This window comes from Chelonia mydas, chromosome 9, assembly GCF_015237465.2.
Source record: "Chelonia mydas isolate rCheMyd1 chromosome 9, rCheMyd1.pri.v2, whole genome shotgun sequence".
NCBI lineage: Eukaryota > Metazoa > Chordata > Testudines > Cheloniidae > Chelonia > Chelonia mydas.
In genome coordinates this window covers 72,907,051-72,933,544 of record NC_057855.1, presented here as the reverse complement: position 1 = coordinate 72,933,544, position 26,494 = coordinate 72,907,051, and the positions used below count along the sequence as shown (strand labels likewise).

General features: G+C 38.8%; 1 protein-coding gene across 1 annotated transcript in view; it reads left to right on the top strand.

Annotated features, from left to right (window-relative positions):
• LOC114019421 (connector enhancer of kinase suppressor of ras 2) overlaps positions 1–26,494 on the top strand; it is a 456,264-nt gene that overhangs the window by 408,061 nt on the left and 21,709 nt on the right. The window contains exon 20 of the mRNA XM_043522361.1: positions 4,277–4,348. Within this exon, the coding sequence (XP_043378296.1) occupies positions 4,277–4,348 (72 nt within the window). The remainder of the gene's footprint in view (positions 1–4,276; positions 4,349–26,494) is intronic.

Sequence of the window (26,494 nt, the reverse complement as noted above, 5' to 3'; positions counted from 1 at the left end):
GTAGTAAATTCTGTGATAAAGCCCGTAATAAATTATAATGTAGCTATAAAGTAATAGTAATTTCATTTTGTTTGCTTGGCTTTTTACCATACTTATTAAAGGAACTTTTTCTAGATACACTACAGTACAGATTATGATGAACCATTATAGGAGTTCAACAATGAGCATATATATTTGCTAAAGAAATAACACCACATAAATAGAGTACAGTAAAATGTACACATGTGCATACACTAAAACCCACACTGATACTGGGAAACTGTTAATAAAAGAGGCTAAATATATCTGGAACCATCAAAATGCATCATAAGTGGCATTATTGCAAGGCCTAATACAACTCCCCTTCGTGTCAATGAAATAACATTGGAAGTAACAAATACGATATCAGATATAAGATCAAATTCTGAAGAGGACAGAAGGAAAGGAGATTTCCTCTTGTTAAAAGCAAAGCAGTCTATTTATACTTTATTAAAAATTTTATTCAGTTAATTGTACAAAATACATATGAGATAGTGGGCCAAATTATTCCTTGGGGTAACTCCATTTATTTAAGTGGTAATATGAATTAGTCCCCTTGTGTGATTTTTGGTTTCAGCCATCTTTCCACATGTGCAGTATTACTGGATCTTTTAATCAGGCTAGGCTTGATTAATTTCACATGCATTTTCCTGCATATCTTCTAACATTAAGTTTGAATACATACAGGAACTGCTGGTGTTTGTGAAGACATAACCTACAGACATAAAATCAAAATCATGTCCTTGGACATCTTACTAAAAATAAAAATGGGGAGCCTAAATATAAATTAATTAAATATAAAATTAAATTAAATATAAAATTAATTCTGGTCCAGATGTTGTAGAAACAATTTCAAAGCCATTAACCCAGAATCCAGCTATTAACGATAATCAGTAATGAAAGAATTATCCGGTAATATGAAGGAAGTGGGACAATATGGAGGTATGACTATGATAAGAACACTTAGGACTTATATAACACTTTACAAATATTATCTAATTGCAAGAACCAAGGGGTAAATATCCCTTTTTTGTAGACAGAGAAACTGAGGCAGAGAGGTTTGTGATTTGCTGAAGGCTGCATAGTAAATGGCAGAGAATGAATTAGAGCTAAGCAGTCTTAGCTCCTAGCCTTGAACACCATGCTACTACCAGGGTTTGTCACATTTTTTCGTTGTGTGAATGACAGTGTCTTGTGAACCACCACTTCTCCCATTCGGATGGGCACCTCAGATCAATATTGTGCAAGCCACCTGCCCCTTAACTTGGGCAGACTACTTGCCTTCCAATTTTTACTGTGCAACACGCCTGTGGTAACAAATAATAGAGTATTTAGCTAATTATTATTGTCCCACGGGTGTCTTTGCTTCCTGACGGCAATTCCTCTTTCTTTGTATCCTCTTACACAGCAACAAATACGAGGACTCCTTCTTCTTTCCAACTCTTTTTTTAGGCATCTAAGCTGTTCTTTCAATGAAGTACATGGACAAGTGAAGTGGGCCACTTTTAGCCTGTAAAAGCAGCTAGAAAAAAGGAGCTCCATGTAACCACCCAGCTCTCTGCAGACCACCAGTGCTCCGCCGACAACAGTTTGATAAATGCTGTTCTGGAGCATGATGCTTGCCTGTGACTCTGCTGGATGGATCAGGACATTGGCAGAAGAACACTTTTCAAGTTAGGGAGCATATCCAAAATACATCATTTTAATGGGTGCTTTTAGATAAGAATCCATTAACTTTGAAGGACTAAGCCTCCCCATGGTTTTCCACATAATTGATTTTGAAATTAATAATAGGATACAAAGCCATTCATCTCTAGGTTCATAGTCTACTTATTTTTATCAAATACCTGTGTTAAGGACCTGCGTGAAAAATAATTTAGGGTTCTCAATCCAGTTCCCGGTGGACAGCTGTCCATATCATTGGCACCCACGCTGGCAGTGTCCAAACATAAGCCAAGGGCTGAATAAGCAAGAATAATGATCTACTGTCCCACTTCAAGAGATGATCCCATAGACCACATCTGAGACATATTTTTAGTGCTGGGTGCAAGAAGCTTGTCTGTTCTGTAGATAATTAGAGGGTGTCAGTCTGTAACATTGTCAGTCTTGTTTCTTTCACAGCACCACATTAACTTGAGTTTCTATTAAAATAGAGCTAAGATAATGTTTCAAAAATGAAAATATCAGCATGATTCTTTTTTTTCTAAATCAACAGTTGCAGTCTCTGCCTCTACACACACTTTTTTTTTATAGGGGGAGGCACATATTTTAAGGGGAATTTTATGGAGTAACATACAGTATATAGTATTGTTAAGACAAACACACTTCTTACATTTATTAACTATCATGGACAAAATGTTACTTCCACAGTTTATTGCATATGAAGTCCAAAACAGGATTCACAGAAGTCCTCATAAGCTGAATCCAAGATCAGTGCTTGCATGGACTGTTCATAATGATGCCTAAGGCTAGTGCAGATTGTATTGATAATAATAAAATGAGATTATTATTTCTGTATGCAAATCCCACATGCTTTAAGCACATAATACTGTCAGCAAAGTATGTAAACTCAACAAGCATATCAATAACTGAAGATAGGGTTAATAAATTATGTAAAGTACAGAGTTTTGTCTCTGTAGTCACATACTCACCTGCAGAATCATCACCTATTCTACCCTCCAAAGTTATTTTGCTGGTGGACAACTCTTCATCTTATCCATTTTACCAGTGAAAACTACAGACTAAGATATTTCTTTCATTTTTCTGCTAACTAATGCCAGAGCAATTGTAACAGAGGAAGTGACTTTTTTACAAAAAATACCCGACACGAACATGGATATCTACTCTGAAACGACAGCCTTTCAGGAAATGAAAGATTACAAGTTGCGGGATATTATCTGTGGCTCTGCAGTGACCTGGGATGAGTTCTTTAGTGAAAGAACAGAAAACTGTTGGCTGAATGCCTTCCCAGGAGTTTTACAAGAGAGTGATGCTACAATAGATGCAAAGAGATATACACATCCTGAACCACTAGCCAGAGGCTGGTCCCAAAACTGAAGAAATGGTAAATAATCTAGACACTAAGCACAGCAAGAAAACTCAGCTATGAAAAAGTTGTATGTGAAAGTTAAGACATTGACCACACAGCTGATGATAGCTTCAGAAATCAAGTCAGATTCACCCTTGATGTAACTCCATTGACTTACATGAAGTTACACCAGCGGTTAATTGGGCCAATTGTGACTACAAGAAACAAACAAACAAAAATATCAAAGTTAATAAATTACAAACCCCAAGACCACTTGAGGTTTGACTGGTTTCAGTTTCACTCTTAGAAGCTGTTTCTGAACTCAGGAGTGGGTAGCCCCCACTAATGAGAGCTTCCACATTTTTGTTCACTTGTCAGTGAAGCAATTCTATGTCTTGATATACCCCCAGAGTGACAAGGTTGCTGCCATCATGTTCAATATGAATGAAAAGACCCTGATTAGAGAGACAGAACAAATGCAGAAGTGAATTGGTAAATTTATTCTGGGTGCTACCGGATCTGTTTTGCAGTGTTGTTGTAGCCATGTTGGTCCCAGGATATTAGAGAGACAAGATGGGCAAGGTAATGTATTTTATTGGACCAACTTATCTTGGTTAAAGAGACAAGCTTCCAAGTTTACACAGAGCTCTTCGTCAGGCCTGGGAAATGTACTCAGTGTCACAGCTAAATATAAGGTGGAACTGATTGTTTAGTTCCACACATTGGAACCATCAGCAGTAGTAATACATATTGTAGGAGACCATTCAAGGTGAAATGGCCAGTTAATACCTCTGCAGTCATAGGGGGAAAAGGGTGATTAATGATTTTACAGATTGTTGTAGTGAGCCATAAATCCAGTGTCTTTATCAAGTCCTTGGTTTTTAGTGTCTATCAAAGTTATGAATTTAAGCTCCCAGGCTCATCTTTTGAAAGTGTTGTTCAGGTTATCTTTGAGGATGAGGACTTGAGAGGTCAGTTAAAGAGTGAACACTTTGAAAAGTTTTCATCCATAGATGACAAGGTGTTTTTGTCTTTTATCATTTTTCATTGAACTCACATAGAAAAATGTACGTGTAACTCTAAAACATTCTAAAGTACCCAATAGCAAATAAGTCTAAGGAGGACTTTTCAACCTCATCATGTAAATTTATCAACAAAGGGGAATAAAGTCATTATAGACAAACTATTTGAAAAAAAAAACTACATTTTTCTCCTTTGCTTGTTTTACAGTGCCTTCAAAGCATGCCACCCAAAAATTAAGAGCTTTTACTTTGCAACTGACTGTCTTGAAGAAATGAATAGGTAAGTTACTTCTATTCTTCATTTCTTCATAGGACTACCCTAATAATTTTACTGAGATATGTGGAATAGCACAATGTAAGGAAAATACTATATCAGCTCTTCTAGGAACACACATGTCACTTAGGAAACATCATAATATGCAGATTCATAGCGCTTTTAATATATGCTCCTGACTTTGCTACTGATTTATGTGACTTCATGCCTTTGCCTGTAGTGTTATAATGTATGCCTCATTCTTCAGTTTATTCTTTATGTGGTGCTTGAAACAATACATGTGAAAGGGTCTTTGCAATGCCACAGGGCCTGATCCTCTAAATATGCATGTTAGTAACTTTGCTTCGATGAGGTGATCTCATTTAAGTTCATGAACCTTCTCACATGAGTAAAGTGTCTTCTGTGCATAAATTTTGCAGGATTAGGCCTATAAATACTAAGGCCAACATTTGAAGGTCAAATGCTTCCAGTGCCCAAGAACTGTATATCTTAAACCAAAACTGCACACTTAGTGACCATACCACTCCATAACTGTGCTGCTATTATCACAATTATAGAAAGAGTCTGGAATTTTCATATTTGAAAATTTCACCTATAGTGTTTAATGTTTTACCTAAGTCTTAAAATACATAGGTGTGTATCTGAACTCAGCTGTCAGTTTCATGCATACAACCCCATAGAGTTCAGTGGGGCTACAAATGTGTACCTGAAAACAGAATTTGCCCTGTGCATTAAAAACCACACATTTCAGATCATTTGTCAGCAAATGTGATTGCTTCCCCAACAAATGCTATTTTATAATTGTGTTTAATGTCACTTTTGTCCTCCCTAATCTTTACAGCTGACACTTAACAATTTAGAACAACATATTTTGATCCAAACTCTCAAAGGTGAGTTTGCCTTATGTGTGTGCAGACCTTGGTGTACACATCCCTGGTGCATGCACAACAGCTGGGGATTGTTATTGCACATTCTGTTGTGTGTGTGTGTGTAATCCCTCCTTGTTTGCATACAATAAGGATTCATATGCCCAGATTGGATGTGGCCACTTAAACATGCACATCTTTGAAAACTAGGGCCATGTATATTACAGATACCGACTCTTCCATTAAAGTCCATAGACCAGGACTGGAGCAATAATGTATTATACCTTTATGTGCCTGTGAACTATGGATATGGTGTACCCCAGGTTCTTCTTTGAGTGGCCTCTGCATATTCCCACTCATGGGAATGTGCCACCTGATTCAGACTAAATGGTAGAACCTTCTCTGTCTTATCACGTAAATAAAATGGTAATGGGATATGACGGCCTGGTACTGTTTATCAGATTTCTTAGAATGGCTGGACAAGAAGCTGAATGGGCCCAACTAGATTTTGCAGGCTGTTTTTTGTTTGTTTGTTTTTTTAAATCCAAAATAGGGAAAGAAACTATTTTTGAGGAAGTTCCCAAAATATCAAATACAAGATGAGAAGCTTCCTCCACAGCCTCAAAAGGTAACTTTATTGTTGAAACCACACTAGCTTACACAATTGGAGAGTATCTTCACAAGGAGAAAACATGGAGGATAGGCCCCCGTTTTCATTTTGGGAACAAATTGGATTCCATCTCAATCTTAAACTGCTGATGTTCCATATGCTCAATTATTTCCTCATCTTCCTCTGACAAACATCACCTATTACGGTAGCAGCAGACTGTAAAGAAAGACATTTTAAAAAGGCAGTGAGCAAGACATTTAAAATAATGCAATAATATTTGAAAACCTCAAGAGTCAGGGATACAGACAGATGAATGTATACTATATATATTGTGTTATAATTCAGCGATTTTTTTACACTAATATACTGCATAAGACTTGCACATCGGTAATAAGAGAGGTGAGCACCAACCTGGTTCCTGGTTCCCACACAAATGTAGGCACTCCTGTGCCAAAACTGTCTCTCAGTTCCAAAGTTAAACATACACATGAAATAAATATAAAAATATACTCCCAGTTAGATAATAGTCTGCAACGGGCAAGTACTAACAGCAGAGCTCTTCTACATCGGCCTGCCTGATGATCTACTCTCATTGCAAATGTTCAGAGTATACTGATAGGTTCTGCCATTGTACTTCCATTGTAATCGTCACATTCTTAAAAGTAGTGTCTGAAAAATCTCCTTTTGTTAATGAATTTTTAACAAAGTCATCCAAATGAAATTGTGTGTATTTGATTAAAATTGTCTATAGAAAGCTCCAGCTAAAAGGTCAAATGGCACTTTTTGTGCAGGAGATTAAAATAATTTAAGTGAAAGGTATACATTATATTAACAGAATTCTCTCTAAATTGAATATGTCTTAAAGTTTCCCATGAGGCTTTAAAAAGTCTCTAAACAGCTGCACTGTATAAGTTATTAAAATGTCAAGCCTTTCCTTTATTTCAAGATCTTTCCTATCCTCATAATTCCCAGTATAATTCCAAATTTTGTGGCTAGACAAGACGTTGTTTTGTTTTCTTGCTTTACTGCTATGTTTTTGTTGGTATTAACACCAAAATTCTAGTCTCACTTTAACAATCATGCTTAAAATATAATGCTCAAGGAATCTCTGCATGCCATGGTTGAAATTTTATGTCAAAACTTGAATTCACTGTTACTGCTTTTGTAGTTGAAACTTCAGACTCAGCTCCTTTGATAAAAGCAGTGGGATCAGTTTTGGGGAGGAAAATGATAGTACTCTGCTCAAACTCTATCCATGTTCCCAGAATAATGCAAAATTTCAGCTGGAGTTAACAACAATGAAATAGTTAACAATGTTGACATGTAACTCATCTAACACTTAACTGCCTTCAGAGTTGATGCTCCATTCTTATGAAAGGAGCAGTTATTGGATCACATGCTAACCCTAGCTCTGTATGTTTTATGCCAGGTTGGGAATTCCAACTATGGACAAAAACTGGCTTAGGTGACTCTATGCCCACACACACACACACACACTATGGACAAAAACTGGCTTAGGTGACTCTATGCCTACACACACACACACACACACACTCTCTCTCTCTCTCTCTCTCTCCCCCTCCCTCCCTCCCTCCCTCCACCACAGACTTAGAGGGTGTTCTTGAGAGGGCTTGGGGCTGACTAAGGTCAGTGCACAGCAAATACCTATCCCCTCAGCTCTATTCCTTCATCAACAAAGGGGCTTCCGTGAAATATGAGGAAGTATTATCTTACAGAGTTGTCACTACCCACTCCTGCTATACCTGTAGGATTCCATTGAGTTTTTCATGGAGGCAGAAGGAACAATCTAACCATATCATTTGAGATTCTCTTATTTGAAAAACATGAAAATAGAATTTCTATATCCAAAACATAGAAAATACATCCACTTTAGTCAATGGCTGTTAGCATGGGCTCTCATTGACAGTTAATTTTACTTCAGGTTCTCACTACAGATTCAGTATTTATTCACTTGAAAAGCAATTAATGTATTTTTTACACACTGCAATTATTCAATTTCTCTTTAATACCATGTCCTAATTTCCTGAAAGAGTTATGTACTGATCAGTAATGATTGACTTGTTTGCAGCACATAGAGTTGTTCTGTTGCTGATTAATTGTTCCTGCTGTGTCACTTGTTACAGACAGACTTTGCTTTGCAAAATTAATGCGTACATGCAGTTTTGTCAGGTCTACATGAGTACACTTGTGTTCTTAAAAATGAATTAATGAAATTAATTAACGCATCTCTCACTTGGCTTGGTTACTTGGTGGCTTATAGATTGATAAAAGCCTCATGCCACAGTGATGATTCAAGGGTGCAATCCAGATCAGTGAGGGGGTTTTGTCACCACTAACCCTGTAGCCTTGGATGCCTCACAATGCTTTGCTCCTGTAGCTCCCAGCCTGGGATGCTCAGAACTAGCTTACAAGTGTCTGTGTGCTTAGACAGCCCTGGTTCAGCAGCTCTGACCCAAGCAGCCTGTCTACAACCCCTCTCTGGCTTCCACTAGCCTTGGTGACAACCAATGAGGTGACCAAACACACTGCCAATCCCAAATTTTTCAAAACCATGCACTCTGTAATGTCCACCTCTTTCCTGGACAGTTCAAAGACATATGGTCCATTTGTTCCTCTAGAGTCACAAACTTATTAACTTAACTTTCATTTAAAAACAGCGTTGACTTGGTTTACAGTAAAAATAAAACAAATTTATTAACAATAGGACATAGTTTAAGTCAGAGGTTCTCAAACTGTGGTCCGTGGACCACCAGTGGTCCATGAGTTCCATTCAGGTGGTCCGCGGATAGTTCTCTCTAAGGTGCGCACCTGGGTGGCCACATTCAAGAGACTGAAGGGCCACCCACCTATTTAGTGGAGCCGCGATTGTTCTGTTTCCTGCCATCTCTGCCCACTGCTATCTTGATGGTCCTGTTTACATGTAAATTGAGGGGAACACACATTCCTTTGTTTTGGATAGACATGTTTACCAACTCCCCCTCACATACCTGGTTTACACACACTTGAGTCATAATGCCAACATATATTCATAACTCTTAATATACCTTGTGTGATGTATGTGTGACGGGTTCCCCTCAGGGTGCCACCTGGAACTGAGCCCCTCCCTGGACCACCAGCTTGGGCTCCCTTTACACTGTACTGCTGTGACCAGCCTGCCAAGCCCTCTCCCAGGCTCCAGCCTGCACTTTACCAGCCCGCATACAGGTAGGGACGCACCCAACTGCAGTGCATACAGATGCTCAGCTCTGCATGGGGAGGCATAGCTAGAGCATCTCCCAGTTCCTAAGGCACACACCTCCTTTCTGGAAAGTAAACACAAAATTATACCATCTTGCGCTGCACAGAGAACAGTACAGCGTAAGCTCATGAAATTTACCCACTCCCACAGTGTGGAGAGGAAATATACAACAGTTTTCTGCCCCAAATTATGGCTTCCACACACACTGGTTTTACGCAAAGCATTGAGCAGCATGAAAGGTTTCACTTGCAAAAAAGCCTGTTATTGATGTATCTTCTTTTTAACTCTAAATTTAGTGTATTTCATTTAGATGTACTGTCTTAGTAGCCTGCACATTATGTAACACCTGCAGATATTTATTAGTGCTCCATTTAGCCCTACTATATTGGAACTGAGATTCTCTTACGTTTGCTAAATGAGCTATTTTCTATGATATTTCATTATATTCAGGATGTATCCCTGTGACCAGGATCCCAGGGAGCCACGCTGATGTCACTCAGTTAGGATGAACTGCAAAGAATGGGGCAGGCCATCCACCCCAAAGCTGGTGGATATTCCAATACTTTGATTTACCAAGCCAGCACAAAACAGCTTCTATAATACCTCACTGGTTATCCAGAAGCCAGCAACACAGTTCCCTCAAAGCAACCCAGCCTGAGGCCTCCACCCAGACACCCAAGTCAAATATGATGCGGATTACTGAAAATCTTATTGATCATATAAGAAAGTTCTACCAATCCCAAAGAATCGGACATATTACCTCACAGATTAAAGAGTATTCCAGATTTTACCCAAATACACGCTTACAGCCAATTCTTACTAATTAAACTAAAATGTATTTTAAAAGAAAAGAGAAAGAGATCAGTATACATACAGACATGAGTACAGTTCTGAGATCAAATTCATAGTAGAGATGGTGACCTTTGTAGTTCCAAAGAGTTCTTTCAGAATTAGTCCATAGGTTATAGTCCAATGTTCATATTGAGGGTGATCCAGATTAGGACTGGAGATGGCAGTCTTAGGACTTAAGCTTTCCATGCATAAGCGTCAGGCAGATCTGAGATAAAAAGGATCAGGACCCAAGACATTTTTATACAGTTCCAGGTCTTCTTTGACAGCTAGAGTCCTTACGCGACAAATAGGTAATCATGGAGACTTTGAAGTAGACAGACTCCCAGTACATAAATATTTAATGTTGTGGGAATAAGGTCCCTTCTTAGCTTGTAGAGAGGAAAGAAGGATTGTGTGTGGAAGTAGGATGACAAGAAAGGTCCTATCCTGCTTCCATATGAGGGCTGAGCTGCTTACAAAACTTGCACTAGTTTAACCAAAATTGATTTAATTAAATCACCATGTATCCTGTTACTGAATTAAGCTACGTTGATTTCACTCAGTTTATAACTGGCTTCAGTGTGTCATAACGGGGTTTGCACCAGTTTTATGTGTAAACAAAACTCCCATTGACTTCACATGAAGTGTGATTAGGCAGGGAGAAGGGAAGTGAATAAGTCTGAGTTTTTGAACATTGTTTTATAAACATTTTTCTTTTTTATGCAAATATTGGAGTCTTTGCTGCTTCAGCTGAAGGCAATGAGAAGCTGAGGTAGCATCTTTGTTGCTGGCAAACAGTTTTAAAGAACTGAATACAGGAAACAAAGCTGAGCAATTATAGTCAGAGGAGAGAAATGTGTATATTCAGAGTATAGTTACTGAGTAGTAACCATCGAGTTATTTTGCGAGCCAGTCATAGTAAACTGCATAGATATTGAGGAATTAACTGAAAATAAAACAAAGTGATTATATAAATAACACGCTATAATGAATGAGAGGGCACAAAATTGCATAAATAAGGGGAAAATATAGCTATGTTTCTGTAACTAAACAATATCTCTGCATTCTGAGTGCCTGAAAGTGTTTCATGTCAGTAAAGTGAAAAAAAACATATGGAAGAATTTTGTGAAAGGGACTGTGTCAAGTACCTTAAACCCAAAATTTAATTTTGGTGCTTTGGTGATATAAAATAAAATGGGGTAACAGAAATATTTAATCAGGTGAATGGTGGTGATGTTTGTTTTTACTTGCATTTTAAATTAAGCATTTCCCCTATTGTGGTAATGAAAATCAGAATAGAACTGGCCAATCTAATCAAAGTGAAATGCAAAACCAAACAGAATAAATGATGGGTTTTTTTCATTTTTAAAGCTGCTGTTATTTAATTTCAGGTTTCAGATTAGCAGCCATGTTAGTCTGTATCCACAAAAGAACAGGAGTACTTGTGGCACCTTAGAGACTAACAAATTTATTAGAGCATAAGCTTTCGTGGGCTACAGCCCACTTCATCAGATGCATAGAATGGAACATATAGTAAGAAGATATATAGATAGATATAGATATATATATACAGAGAAGTACAGAGAAGGTGGAAGTTGCCATACAAACTGTAAGAGGCTTTTATCAGCAGGAGAAAAAAGCTTTCGTAGTGATAATCAAGATGGCTCATTTAGACAGTTGACAAGGAGGTGTGAGGATACTTAATTTAGGGAAGTAGATTCAATATGTGTAATGACCCAGCTACTCCCAGTCTCTATTCAAACCCAAGTTAATGGTATCTAGTTTGCAAGTTGTTATTTAGGAGTACAGATAAGGACTTTTAAAAATATAAAAAAATTATCTTAACAAATTCTTTTTAAGGAACAGCTCATGTTTCTTAGAGTCCTGCCCCATGGGGTAGTGACCATTCTTTCTTGGATGTCCTGAAAGTGCACAGTACATTGTGAGTTCTACCAAAACAAATATTAATATTAATAATAATAATAATTATGAGATCCCAGTTGATTTAGTGCCACGTGACTGTTGTCAAATTTTTAAAGCCACAATTTGTTATAAAATTACTTTTAGTGTATTTTCTGTGGCACACTTGTGATTTTTGTGCAATATGAAGATGTTTTTGTGCTATCAAAGCAGTGATTTCCCCTATAGAGATAATGGGCTTAATAGTGCCAGCAGGGAAGGAAAACAATATAACTGTGCCTTCATTTGTTGGGTGAAATTTAAAAAAGATTCCCATTTAATGCATAAAATAGATGCGCACACACAAAGAGACCATGAATTGTTATGGTTCACTTGTCATCTGTTAAGCTGTCTAGGGCTTATTCATCTGTTGCTGGCCTGACAAATTTAAGTAGACACTGCATGAAACAAGATCAACAGACTCATGTGAAATTATCAAATCGGTGAGAATACTTAGTTTTATCCCATGAGTGACTTTACTTATCAAAATCCAGCAACTGTGACAGACACAATAGCAAAAATGCTGCATACTGAGAGTTGATGTATTTGGATAGATGAGCTCATTAATGCGAGTCTGTTTACCCTTTTATTTCTGAGTGGAAAGTCAGTTATGATTTTTTTTTTCCTTCAAGGAAAACAAAGGACTGAATATTTGTAAGACGTGTCCAGGTTAGCCTTACATATTACATGAATGCTAATTCAACCAAATGTATAAACGACCTGTACTACCTTAGAAAATGGTCAAAATAATATTTGCCTAATTTCCTGACATGCATTTGTTGAATGTATATTTTAATCTCAAGTAAAAAAAGAAAAAAAGAACATTTTAGTGACAAGCCAGGACACACAATACACAATCAATTATTTTAAAGTGCTACTATATCATATAGATCATTGTAGTTAACACCATATTGTACTTAAGTACCTTGCTGTAGTGCAAGGATGCAATATAAAGTTTAGTCAAAGTGGCAGTATAAAATGTATAGAATAAATTACAACTACTAAATAAATGAATCAAGGGAATCCTTATGATACTAAAGATGTATTTATTTGGTTTTACTCATGTTTATTTTTTTCCATTCTAACTTTCTGTGAATTTTTTTAAACACACCAAAGCAGGGTAGGCACTTCACAAACAAATAAAACGGATGTATTATCTTCCCTAAAGAGCTAGTTTACAATGCAAATACGAGATAAGCCACACAAGTGAGGTGCAATCAGTGTAGGGGGAATTGGGGAACAAAACACATGGGTTGAGAATATACAGATATGTGGTTACTTAGGTATATCATGTGCATGTCCTGGAATCCCATGATATGTAGCAATATGTATATAGGTACTTTTACCAATTATATTGGTTTTTAGATGTGTACGTTTTGGGAAGAAAGAATTATGGTGCTATGAGTGAGGCAGTAGGGGGAATGTGCGAAAATAGGAGATAGCAGACAGAGAAATGCAGCAGGTGTGAGGAGGAAGAGAAGGGTGTGGAGGGTCAGGGTAGATGGAGATGTAAAGGTCAGGAGGATGAAGCTAGGAGGCATGATGATGTAGAGGTTTTTAAGGCTAGTGAGTTTATCCTTACATTACATACCCCAAAATTTGATAGACTATTTATTGACTGAAATTTTATTTGCAGGCTTCCATTCTGAAGCAATTAGCATTCTAAAAGCAAGAAGCAATTAAAGGAGGAAGGGACTATTTCTTGAATTTAGATCTTTCTTTAATTTATGTCTACTAATTCCTTTTTTTAGCTGACTTAAACTGTTTCTTCTATATCCCCACTATCCATTGTTTAATGTAAGTACATCCAAAATTGGAAAAAATATAAAATATCATTAATTAAAATTGTTCTTTGGTCAAAAAATTGCTTGAAGCAGGGACTAGATGGTGTAATTGTTAGTACTTTTAGCCTTTCAGGACCCAAGTGTCAACTCTGGAAGCAATACAAGTGTGCAGATTAGGACTGATGGGCAACGACAGAACAGTCTTTAGGAGTTAGATGGACTGACTCAGGTTCACTCAAATGTAAAACTTCTTGGATACTCTAAACCATGCAGTTTGGAGTCTACATGACCGCTCCTCTGTCATGCCCCTGTCCCACCCAATTTATAAATCAAGACTGGATGTCATTCTAAAAGATATGCTCTAGGTCAATCAGAAGTTATAAATTAGAGCAATAATTAGTGGGTGACACTCTAGATCTGCATTATACAGAAGGTCAGAGTAGGTGAGTGTATTTATCTCCTCTGGCCTTAAAAATCTATTAATCTGTGTGCAAATGTTTACCGGCTCAAGCCCTAAAGCCTTGTTTATACAGACTTTTTAAAAAAATTCCCACAGTTAAATTCCACCAGAGATAGCAACTTGAGAAGCCCTGGTGTAGGCTGAACCCTGCTGCTGCCACTGTAGTAAGCACTGTGTCAATTAAACCTGCTATGAACTGATCCACTGTTAGCAATGGCAGAGAACGCTTAAAAAATATCTCTAGTGTAGACAAGAGTATACAGAATCACCTCACCTTTTACACCTGAAGTCAGCAATTGTTTCAGAAATGTTAGTAACCACTCTCAAATAGTCTGTTCTGTTCATAAATTCTAAATTATAGCCTCCTTTAAATTCTAGTGAGATAAATTCATATTCAACAGCTAAAAATATCTTTGAACTTCGGTTTTCTCCTGATTTTATTACAAACTATGGTAAATATGGTGTAATGGAAACAAGTCTTTCTTAGTTTATTGATGTATCCATAGAAATTGATGTTTTGTGATTTAACTATAGATTTTTATTTGAGAGTTCTGGACTCTTGTATTTGCTGTAGGGATTTAAGATGAGACTGCAGATTAAAAAAAATTCCTTCTTAGGGAAACAAGAAACGTGAGCTTTGGCCAGGTAAAGGCTAATTAAATGCTTACTTAATTTGTTTAAATAAAAAAGCTTTTATTTATTTTTATTGGATTCTACAAGTTTTCAGCAAAGCATAGTAGGACTTGTGAAAATGCTTACCTCATTTTGATAACAGTTTAACATTTTCCCCTTCTTACAACTAAATACTCCACAAATGAATTTAAACTTGCCCTCTGGTTCAGCTTATAGCATTGCATCATACACAAACATGGAGATTTTGGGGAAACTGCTCCTCAGTTCAGTGATTGGAGGTATCCAGAGATGACTCACTCTCCAAGGGCAAGTATATGGATTATTGTCACAACTAACTGCACTTCTGACCACTCCTGAACTCTTTAATGCACCTCTCAGGTCTCTATCCACCACCAATCTTTGGGTGAAATCACACAATTCTCCCACTCTCAGACAAGGCCTTGGCTGCAGTGCTCTGGTACTAACCATGACTAGCTCAGCAGGTCTAACTTAGGTTCAGACCCTGCAGTTGTTGCCTCCATGAGCTATGACAGTGGAATCCAGTAACCAAACAGCCTTCTTAAAGCAAAATGTTATTTATTTAGAACCAAGAGAAAACAAATGTAAGAGAAAACAAATCTTTAAAACAATAAACCAGTATATGTGCATGCCTGGTTTCCCTAAGGCTTACTGTTCTCTGGATCTGGAGGGGGGGAAGTTCCAACTTCTTAAGATTCCCTCCACAGATTCTCTGTGTGAGCCTGTCTTCTTGGACAGCTCCTGACAATTGACCCCCGTGCCCTCTTTCCTTACAGAAAAGGGCTTTTTAACTGTTTAGTGTTCCACTGGTCTCTGGGCTCCCAGGTTGGCAAAACAAGGCATGTATCGTCATTGGAGACAGGATATACAATCATCATAATTTTGTTGTTTTGGGGAAAGATTTTATGTATTGCTATCTTGGGTAATTTACAATAAAACATTGCAATTACATTGGTCTTGACATGTATAGATACATATCTTAATACAGAATTACCAATATTAAGCCACATATTGGTAATGATATAACAATATATGGTCAATATACATTTTCCTTTTTTCACAAAATTATTTAAACACAGCCTATATATGTGTGTATATATATGTATTTAACCAACTCATGTTAAGGTAGGAGGATTGGGCGAGGGAAAGCTGAGAGTTTTCTTAGGGCTGGGGGAAAGGAGGAGGCAGGAAGAGTCTCAGGAAAATAGATAGAAAGGAAAGCTAAGGGAAGAGGGGAGATGTAATTCAGTTATTATCAGTTAATTCAGTTATTATGTAATTCAGTTATTCAGTTATTATCCTCTGTGTATATCTATCATAGTCAGGCTGCTCCAGTCAGGCATGCTGCTGCTTGATGAAGCTTGCCTCAGTTTCCCTTCACTCCAAGTATAAACAAGTCCAAGCAGGCTTTAGAAATTAAGGAGGACCCTCTTTGGAGGGTCTTATTTATTTAACAGACAGTCCACCACAAAGCTTAAACAAAACCTTCATCCCAGCTTCCAAGCTGAGAGACCAAATCAGTCCCAATCCATCTACTCCGCTACTCATCTCCATCCAGGCTCTTCACCTGGGGTTCACTCAGCTCAGGTCACCAACTCTGGAGTCAGGTCTCTTGCTGCTTCTGGGCTAGAGTCTTCATCCAGAGTCCAGAGGGGTTTATGGAGGTCTGTCAAGAGTAGTTCTTCCCCAGGACAGCTCTTCCCCATGAGACCTCATACCTCTGGCAGGTCAGGCTTCTGGCTGTTTCTTGGGGGTTCCAACTGCAGCTCTCTCTGTAGAATTCTCCCATCTCTAGGAGCATCCCTTCTAGGTGCCCAGAGAGCTCGCTGTCTCTTGGAGCATACCTTCAACTTAGCTCCCCTTCTCAGAAGTTTCCTCTCTCCTCAGGAGTGCCATCTCTAACTGAACTTGGGTGACCTTTATTAGGTCCAGTGTACATTTACTAATTAACCCTTAATTGGCAACCTGGGCAGTCTCTTCCCCTACGTGGGCCTTCAGAAGGCAGACACAGCAGACTGGTGACCTGAACACAGACTGTATGACACAGAGTGGCATAGACATAAATTCTCAGTAGCATAGAAAAGTGTGTGCCCTGCATGGTACAAGGTGTATGTTGAACTCTGTCTATCCTGTGGGATGAAAAGCGAATCAAAGAGAACAATAAAACCCAACTAGCTTTTGTGGAGGAAGAGAGGTGTATGGTAACTCCCTTCTCTTCGTGTGCCAGTATATCTATGCCTGTATCTGTAATTTTCACTCCATGCATCTGAAGAAGTGGGGTTTTTTACCCACGAAAACTTATGCTCAAATAAATCTGTTAGTCTTGAAGGTGACACCGGACTCCTCATTGTTTAGGTGAACGTCTGTACTTCAGAGAGCTGAGATTCAGACAGACACATGTATGTTTGACATATGCAGACTGTCAAAACACTTCTCTTCTTCCTGTGATCACATAGAATTCTGGGCCCAGTTGAGAAGCACCCATATTAAGCAAGTGGAATAAACTATCTCCTGGTTTTTTATTGTGGCTGTTTGACAGGTATAGCATAGATAATTTCATTGCCTGATCTTTGATTAGACATGCAACCAGCTATCCCCTAGAGATCTGAATTCTGACATATATTCCCTCTGCATTTTTAAGACCTGCCATTTGTGTACAAAATGTGCAATGAAGAGAGTTCGAAAACAAGACCCCATAGCTTCCAAGTTTCCAGAAAAGTTCAAACTTCAGTAAGGAGGAGAGCCAACACAGCTGTCAAAACCAAAAGATAAAAATGACAATGAGATCATTATATCCTGACTTCATTCTGAATCGTGTTTTATGTTCGTGCTTTAGAAGGGGAGGAACTGATTTTACATTCACAACTGGGTTGTGTCAGAAACACAAAGGAAGTAATGAAAGAGACTTTGCATGGAGCAGAACTCCAAAGGGAACACTTTTTTGGAACAGTGTTTCCCACACAGAGAAGCAAGAATGCATCTACTTCCTCCTACTTTACCTGTGACCTGTACCACAACAGTAACATGATGGTATTGAATCTGGGATTCCCCTGTTACATTTTTCCACCTGTTTGAAGGGAAGTACACATAGGAGCCTGAATTTTGCCCAGAGTAAACCAATGATTTATTCAGTGAATTTTTTCCAAATACAGTTTATTTTTTAATTTCCAAGACACATCAGCCTCTCTAAATTCTTCAGAATTCTATCGTTTTCATGCTGTGGATTCCAGTGCCCTGTAGGTAACTAACATTACAGTGGAAATACACAATACTGGGATTCTAGGAAAACTTTAATACCATTCACATTTATTGTTTCCTGTAGAGGCCTGTTCCTGTATCATCTCTGTCCAACATTGCAACCCTAGATTTACTGACTGAATTCAATGGACTAAGGGAATGAACTGATCCTGTCAAGAAGATTAAAGGCTATTCATCAGCTGTGTTACATAAAGGGCATTCTTTAACATTGTTAGGAAAAAGCAAGATGCATGTGTGAGGTGAAAGAGAGTTAAAGAAGCTCTTATTGACCTATTCAATAGGTTGTTTGAGCTGATTTTGATTTATATTTATTGTGAAAGAACTAACAAATGTTAGCAGTAAGTCAAATTTTCTTTGCAGCATTTGCCCTAACTTCTTATATATGTTTATCTGTTTAAGGTATTAGCTATATGCTTTATAATAGGTTAAAATACTAAGGAAAAACAAAGCATGTACTACTTTTTATCCCTTAAGAGTTTGACAATTAATTATTTATAATGAAAGACTGATGCTGCCATTATGTTGTAAAACAAGCTATCATCTGTGCACCATATGTATCTGAAAAAATAAATGATAAAAATCACTGTGAACTGCTGTCAGGGACTTTATAGTTTAGAAATCCAACAATGACTAGCACAGGGTATTTTTTACAAATTGTATATTAGTACACTATATTCTCCAGTATTATTTTACAGCTTTGTGTTGCAGAACTTGAATCTTTACTTAGACTGAAATAAGAAATTTACCACACTAAATTCATCATGTTGTATAAGCTTTCCTATTACATAAATGATTCCATCTTAAATTATTTATCTTTGCCTTTCATATGTGTGTGTGTGTTGCTGTTGCTTTGAGAGCCTTCCGGTGATCAGTTATTCTCTTTGTTTTGATTCACTGGCTGCTGCTTTCGAAATATGCAGAAGGTGCAATATTTTGTTAATTTATATTGTTGTCTTGAAATCACTCAAGCAGCATAATAGGTTGTAAGCTAAGCTTCAGAAAAAACCTTGATGTATTTTATAGTTTTTTTAGTTATATTCCTTTGTGAAGGAATTATGTTTTGTGATTATATGCATTCAGATTTTGGGTTTTTTCGGATGACTTACTATGTTATGCAATATTTTAGTCAATGAGTCAAATACAGCCTACAACCCATTTTACTCTACTATAGTGTGATGTATAAATAATGCTTTTGACAACAAATTGTTTCATTACTATGAACCTTTAAAAATAAGAACCTGGACAGAATCAGTTAAATCACTTTACTCTAAGCCCTGGTCTACACTGGGGGGGTGGGAGGGGGGGCAGAGGAGGAGATCGATCTAAGTTACGTGAATAACGTAACTGAAGTCGACGTACTTAGATCTACTTACCGTGGTGTCTCCACCGCGGTGAGTCAACTGCTGCCACTCCCCCGTCGACTCTGCCTGCGCCTCTCGTGGTGCTGGAGTACAGGACTCGACGGGAGAGCACTGGGGTGGGGGGGGCGGCGATTTATCTCATCTAGACTAGACACAATAAATCGATCCCCGCTGGATTGATCGCTGCCCGCCGATCCGGCAGGTGGTGAAGACATACCCTAAGTCTCTCTAAGATAGTGGGGGATGGGGAAGATTTCCAGGAGACTTACAATGTGGAATATATATTTCTATAATAAGAAGGAAAACTTCCAGCATCTCACATTTCTTAGCAACTGTGTAATTGGCGTTGAAGGAAACCCTTGTAATCTAAAAATGTTTGTTTCTTCTACAAGTGATTATCCATATATATTCCACTCTTGGTTTGCATGTGGCCCATGCATCAAGAGCAGAATCTTTTGGTCAGCAGTGTCCATTGGACCACACCTGCATACAGAGTGCCTTTATGTCATTCACCTGCATAAAGGGTAGAGCAGGGTCAACATCCTTCCATTCCTTCTTACCACCTGTGGCCATGAGATGGAACTGTGAGCAGTGTTTTTACTCTTGTGCACTTGTGAATTTAAAAAGTTTTGTAAACAGTTGTTCCTTTAGGCTAGTTTAGTACTTAGGTTAGTGTAGGATTTTTTCTTAAGTTTCCATTTTTTGGTTACCAACTTCTTCAGCCTTCATAACTGAACAACAAACTCCAGATTCTAAGTATCACGCCTCATGTGAAGCAGGTATGACCCTCAATGACAGTCACTCAAAATGCTTATTTTGCCTTGGTAAGGGGCACATCATGGACAAATGTTCAATTTGCTGTTCATGTTTTTTTAAAAACCCACAACAGAGAAGAGAGACTCTCTTAAAACTTTTTCTTCTGGACAAGTCTATGAAACCACTTCTAATCTGGGTAAACAAAATCTGCCCAGATCTGAACAGTCCTCGAGAATTGCTGTGATGAGCACTGGCTCTGCAGCCAGTACCAGGATTCCAGCTGCTTCAAAGCATTCCTTTACGGTTCCTGGTTTCAAGTCCTCTTCACTGGCTGACGGGGTAAGGCTCAGCACCACTCTTCTAAAAAGAATAATCACAGGTCACCATCTGAGGTACCTAGCAAGAAAAAGAGGGAGGCATTGCCTCATCCTACCTCAGTTAAGGGCAGCACAAGGACGACTTAGGTCCCTCAGGCACCAAAAAGATCCCCAGTGTCCACACTTCAGTACCAGCTAAAGACCAGCTTCACTTGGTCTCTGGTGCAGATCCTGCATATTTTTCTAATGAGTAACCTAGAAACAGATTCAGAAATCTAGTAACCAGAAAGGTAGTTTATTTTATAAAGTTTCAAGGAACACATTATTTTTTAAATTTTTTAAATTTTTAATTAGAGGTACTAGCTGCAAATTTCAAACAGGTCATTATAGTTAAGAATACCACACCTTCTTCAAATATAGTAATACTGTTCTTGGAAGTTAGTTTTGTTTCTCAGTAGATGGTTTGTCATTTGGAAGAATTATTATTTCCATTTTTAAAACATACCTAACTAGGAGTGCCCATCCCATGATCTGTGCACTTCTTCCAGTTTTGAAAACACAATAACCAGCAACTACACTGAACCACTAACATTCACTGCCAAATACACTCATCATTCCTTTCTACCCTAATGAAATTGTCACAGTCTTCCATGTTATAAAGTGACTATGAAACATAAAAATGATGATTTCAAAGGATAGAATTATCTGAAGAGGACACCGTGTATAGTACTCATAGAGTCCTAGACCATATTTATTCATTATGTTTGTCAAAATTTGCTGTTAATAGCTCTTGCTATTCAAGTTTAAAAGAAAATAGCTCATGTTCAGATATGTACCATTAAAATATTTGTTTTTTAAACTTCTAAAATGTTAGCCCAATGTTTGTCTCTTCCCAGACCAAAAGGAACCATTTCTAATAGTCAAAAAGAACATTTCTAATTATTCAGATTTTATTTCCATTCGCTTATTGGCTGCTATTGAGAAAATGCTCAAAAGTATGACAATTAGTCCCAGTGGTGATGGTCATTTTTATGACAACTTTCTGGTGTTTTATTTGGTTTTAAATTTTCTATTTTATGATCATTTACCTTGTATTGTACCAGGAGTATTGCATTGTATCCGGTGCTCAGATACCATAGGAATGAAATTTATTAAAATGTAGAGAGATGGATTTTATTACTAATGTAGCATCTTGAGTGCACTTGAAGTAAAAAGTGAAGAATATATGGATGCTTTATTTATAAAGCTATCAACTAAGAATTGGAATGAGACCATCCACTCATTGTGGCCCACTAAAACAGCTATCAGATGGCAATGGCTATCGGTCACTACCAGCTGGAGCCAAATATGAACTAGTGACCCATACATAGAGGACTGTTTCGTCCAGTCCCCTGCTGACAATTTAATAGCTTATATAGTGAATTTGTTCAAACCCCAAAGGAAGAAAAGAGGATTCTAAAAATGTCTGTGGTAGTTTGTTTCCATGAGATTGCAATGGTAATTCTGTATGTCAGCGACTTTCTCGTACTGCATTGTAACCTGAAGGTGGGATTTATCCCACCAGCATTAAAGCTCCAGGTCACTGAGCTTTTTTTTTTGAATCAGGAGAGAGAACCATCTTATAGTAATTGATTTTGTCATAACTCCCCTTAAGCTATAAAATGACATAGTAAAATTTCTCCTTAATTCTGATATCTCCTTTACGACTGAATAATTGGACTTACCAGAAATTGTTCATTAAATGTCTCTGATTTTCTCTACTTCATTGTTTTCTTTTGATTGTTGGCAGGGCCATTCCTTGCAGTCTTTTTATGACCCTTAACTTAGAAATTGAAAAACCAGCTGCTGAATTAGTGTATCTTAAAAGCACTGCTCTTATATCAAGGCAAGTGGTCTCCTCCAGCAGAATTGAGGAGCCTCAAGGGGATGGATCTGAGAGCCATAGGGATCACACTTACTCCTCTCCTCTTTTCCAACTTCCTTGTTTTCTCTTTATCTGTTTCTCCTCTGGTGGAGCATCATTAAAACTGAGCCAAAAATAATTTTTAAAAATGGATCTCTTCTGCTCCAGACACCAGAAGAAATATCTTGCAACTCCTACATCTCATTCAGATGGACTGGCCATCTGATTCATGATTTGACTTTCTGTGCCAGAAAAGCCAATAAAATCAGGTGAGGTAGGGCAAGGTAAATTCTTATAGCTCTCTTTTGGCTCTGGTTCTCTCATCTACAAGAGATGCCTCTGTGTGTTCCTGGGAAGCTGCACCTCAAAGACGATCTTACTGTGCAGGGTCCAAAAGTGCAGGATCCAGTCAAATTCCTGTTGACAGATTGGAACTTGAGAGGGTGAACCTCCAAGAGTGTGGATCATATCTGGAAGACCTTCTGTCTCTTTCAATCTAGGTTACTTTTTAAAATGCAATCATCTTCACCAGAAGGGTCCATGAGTTGATTGCATTCTGTATCAAAACGCCTTTTTCTTTAACTTCCTTTATATCATCTAGTACTCGGGTCTACCCTAGAATTCCTGCCGAAAGCAGTTTCTCTTTACAATTTCAATCAAAACACCTTTTGTCTAAACCTGCTCATCCTCAAGAGTCCCAATGGCTTTGTCTGGTTGTCTACAGAATCATCAAATTCTTTCTAGACAGGACAAAATCCTTCAGGAAGTCAGATGCCATGTTCATCTCTTAATCTTGGCATGAAAAAAGCCTCAAAACATCTAATACAACAATTTTCAAATGGATAAGATATGCTAATTTAGAAGGTTATATAAAGGCTGGAAATACACCATCTTCAAGTCTCAGAACACATTCAACAAGTTTTATCTCTATATCTATATCTTTTCAAGAGATCTGCAAAGTGGCCCTGGGCACCCTTTGCTCTGGGGGAGGAGTAAATTACTTCACTTATTTCCATGGAGCAGCTTGCTTTCCTCTGAGCTATTCTAGTTGGCAAGTGGGCTGAAAGAGGGAATCTGGGCTCCTCCCACTTCCTGCTTCTCTTCTCCACCACCCCTCCCCACTTGCTTGCTGAAAGGAGTAGAAAGCAAAGAGTCCCTGCTCTCCCCATCATGGCCAAAGTCACAATCAGAGCAGGGGGCCTAGCAAAAGAGTAATGGCAGCCTTATTCACCCCTATTCCCCTCTGTAGCTAAGTAAAGGCTTTGACAGACTAGCCATGATAATCTAATACTTTGTGTCAACTGAGGAAAGTTGTATTGTTTATAAGAATAACTGAAATACCTAGAATATTTCAGATGTATGCATTTTGCACCTTTGTTCCTAGAATTTACTGTATTTACTGTTCTTCTTTTCACCCACCTCAGGTTATATTGTATTATGAGGCATGGACAATGTAATAAATTTGGCAAGAAGAATTTTTAAGTGATTAATAGATTCCAAGGCCAGATCGGACCATTGTGATTATCTAATCTATCTGACTTCCTGTATAACACAGGCCATAGAACATCCCTAAAATAATTCTTAGAGCATATTGTGACGTTACACCCCATATTCTTCATAGAAATATGGTTATGATATGAATATGGCATAACTAAGATATATTTTATGCAAGATGGCTCATGTAAGATATAATTGGAATGGTTATGATTTACTGAATGTGATTATGCAATTTGTATACATGTGTCATTTCTGTATCTAAAGTTAGGAATATTGACTATGTAACAATGACAACTGTCTGTGTACTTGGGGGAACACTCACCAGGCCATAGGCAACTGCCTCCTGAATGACCCATTTAAGAAGAACAATAGAACTCTAAAGATACTAATCTCTCTCTTTCCTGAGAGATGTCCTCGGATGTAGCTGTGACACTACCAGGTCAGGTGGTCCTGTCACTTGATACAAAATACCACCTTGGACATTGCTGGAACTTTTTCTCTGTAGGCGGATGGGGATGAAACAAAGGTTTCCCACCTTAGGTAAATCCTTTTCAAGGCTGGGGAGGGGGTAAATCTGGACTCTCCTCCATTGCCTAACCAAGAAGAAGGACTTTCTTAAAGAGCCTGAAGGGACAAAGGAACTAACCTGAAGGGAAAAGCAGGGGTGAGTCCAGACTGAGACGGGGGTCCAGTCTATAAGAAAATAACTGCAACTCTAAGCTACTGAAACTCTGCAACTTACCTAAAATAACATTTAGGGTAAGAAATTACTTCTTGAAACCAGACTCTTTAAGATCTTAAGCTTAGTATGCATGTGTTGTTTTGTTAGCTCAGTAATCTGTTTTGTCCTGTTTGCTATCCCTTATAATCACTTAAAATCTGCCTTTTATAGTTAATAAATTTGTTTTGTTTATTATTAAACCCAGTTTGTGAAATTTCTAACTGGGGCAGGGGTAAGAAGTTGTGCATATCTCTCTTCACTTTGAGGGAGAGGGCGAATTTTTATGAGCTTGTGCTGTGCAAATCTTTTTATACAGCACAAGACAGTATTGTTTTGGGTTTATTCTCCAAAAGGGGTGTGCACAATGAGCGCTGGGCGAATCCTCTCTCACACAGATGACTTCAGTCTGTGTTTGTAGTTGAGTGTGGCCCTACCTGTGTGTGTGCTCAAGAGGCCAGAGAGCCTAATTCAGCAAAACAGGAAGAGGGAGTCCAGGCTGGTAGAGCAAGAGGGGCTTAGTGAAACCCCAGTACCTCAGGTGGCAACCCAGAAGGTGGGGGGTCTAACCTGTCACAGCAGCATAGTCAAGCAGGGTAATGTGTACAGCTTATTGCTTTGAAACACTGGTGTAGATTTTAAGTGAGTTTTAAGTGTGTTGGCTGGAGAACAGACAAAGTGGTTACTGGTTTGTTATTTTCTGTTTGCTTATTTTGGGTAAGGGAAATAGGGGCAGAAAAGTAAGAAGAGTGAAAGTCAAGCTACCAAAAAGTTGGAGCTCTACAGATTGCAAGTAGAAGAAAATGAGGAAATGCATAAGAGACAGGTGGAATTAAAACAGATGGAAACTGAAGCAGAAGCAACCAGGCAGAAGTTAGCTTACGAGAGAGCCATGGAACTGAGACAGCTAGAGGCTGAGGAAGCCCAAGAGTGGAGAAAGCTGGAGGATGACAAAGAATGGGAAGCAGAAAATACCAGACAAAAGACAGCACATCAGAGAGCCCTGGAACTGAAAGACAAAGAACTGGAGGAAAAAGAAAAACAGGAAAAGCATCAACTGGCTATGAAGGAGTGGAAGAGACAGAACCCTACACCAGCGAGCTCCACTTCTCCAAAAATCCCCAATGGGAGAAGTTGTGCCCTCCTTTGATGGATGGCTGCCCGTCACTGGTAGGTAAGGGGTTAAGCCACCCTGGGGAGGCTGCACAGGAGGCAGCCAATGACTAAAAGACTTATAGTGCCAGCCAATCAGAAGACGCTTTATTGGAACAGCCAATCAGGGCCAGGCTGGCCCATATAAGAAGGTGCTGCTGAGCAGAGCAGAGGGCAGAGAAAACTCCCTGGAGTTTGAGGGAGGAGGACTGGCTGCTGAGAGGGATGGAGCACCATGGACAGAGCAGTGCTGGGTAGGGTCAGCAGAGTATGAGACAGCTCCAGGCTGACGGCTGCCAAGCTGAGGCCCTGATACAAGGGCAGAGTTGGTTCTGGGGCTGTGGGGGAAGTGGCCCAGGGAAGGAGACAACGGAGTTGGAGGAGGGGCAACACGTGGTGGCCAGCTATAGGGTCCCTGGGTCAAGTTCCAGAGTAGCGGGTAGGCCCGGGTGTCCTCCCCCCCTTCCCTGTTGCCCCCACTTGCCACTGAGGGGAGTGGCCAGTAAATGGACTGTAGTTTGCCACTGAGACAAGCGGCTAGAGTTGGAACTGCGGTTTGCCACTGAGGCAAGTGGTTGGACTAAGGACTGTCGGTCCCCTGTAAGGGGGGAAAGGACCGACCTGGACACCACTGGAGGGCTGTGTCCAGAAGAGGATGACGTGGTCCGGGGAGTGACACTGGTCTTGGAGGTGGAGACAGATGAGATGATGGGTGAGACACCACCTGAGAAGGGCGTACTGGCAATCCCCAAGCTAATTCCCCAGACGGC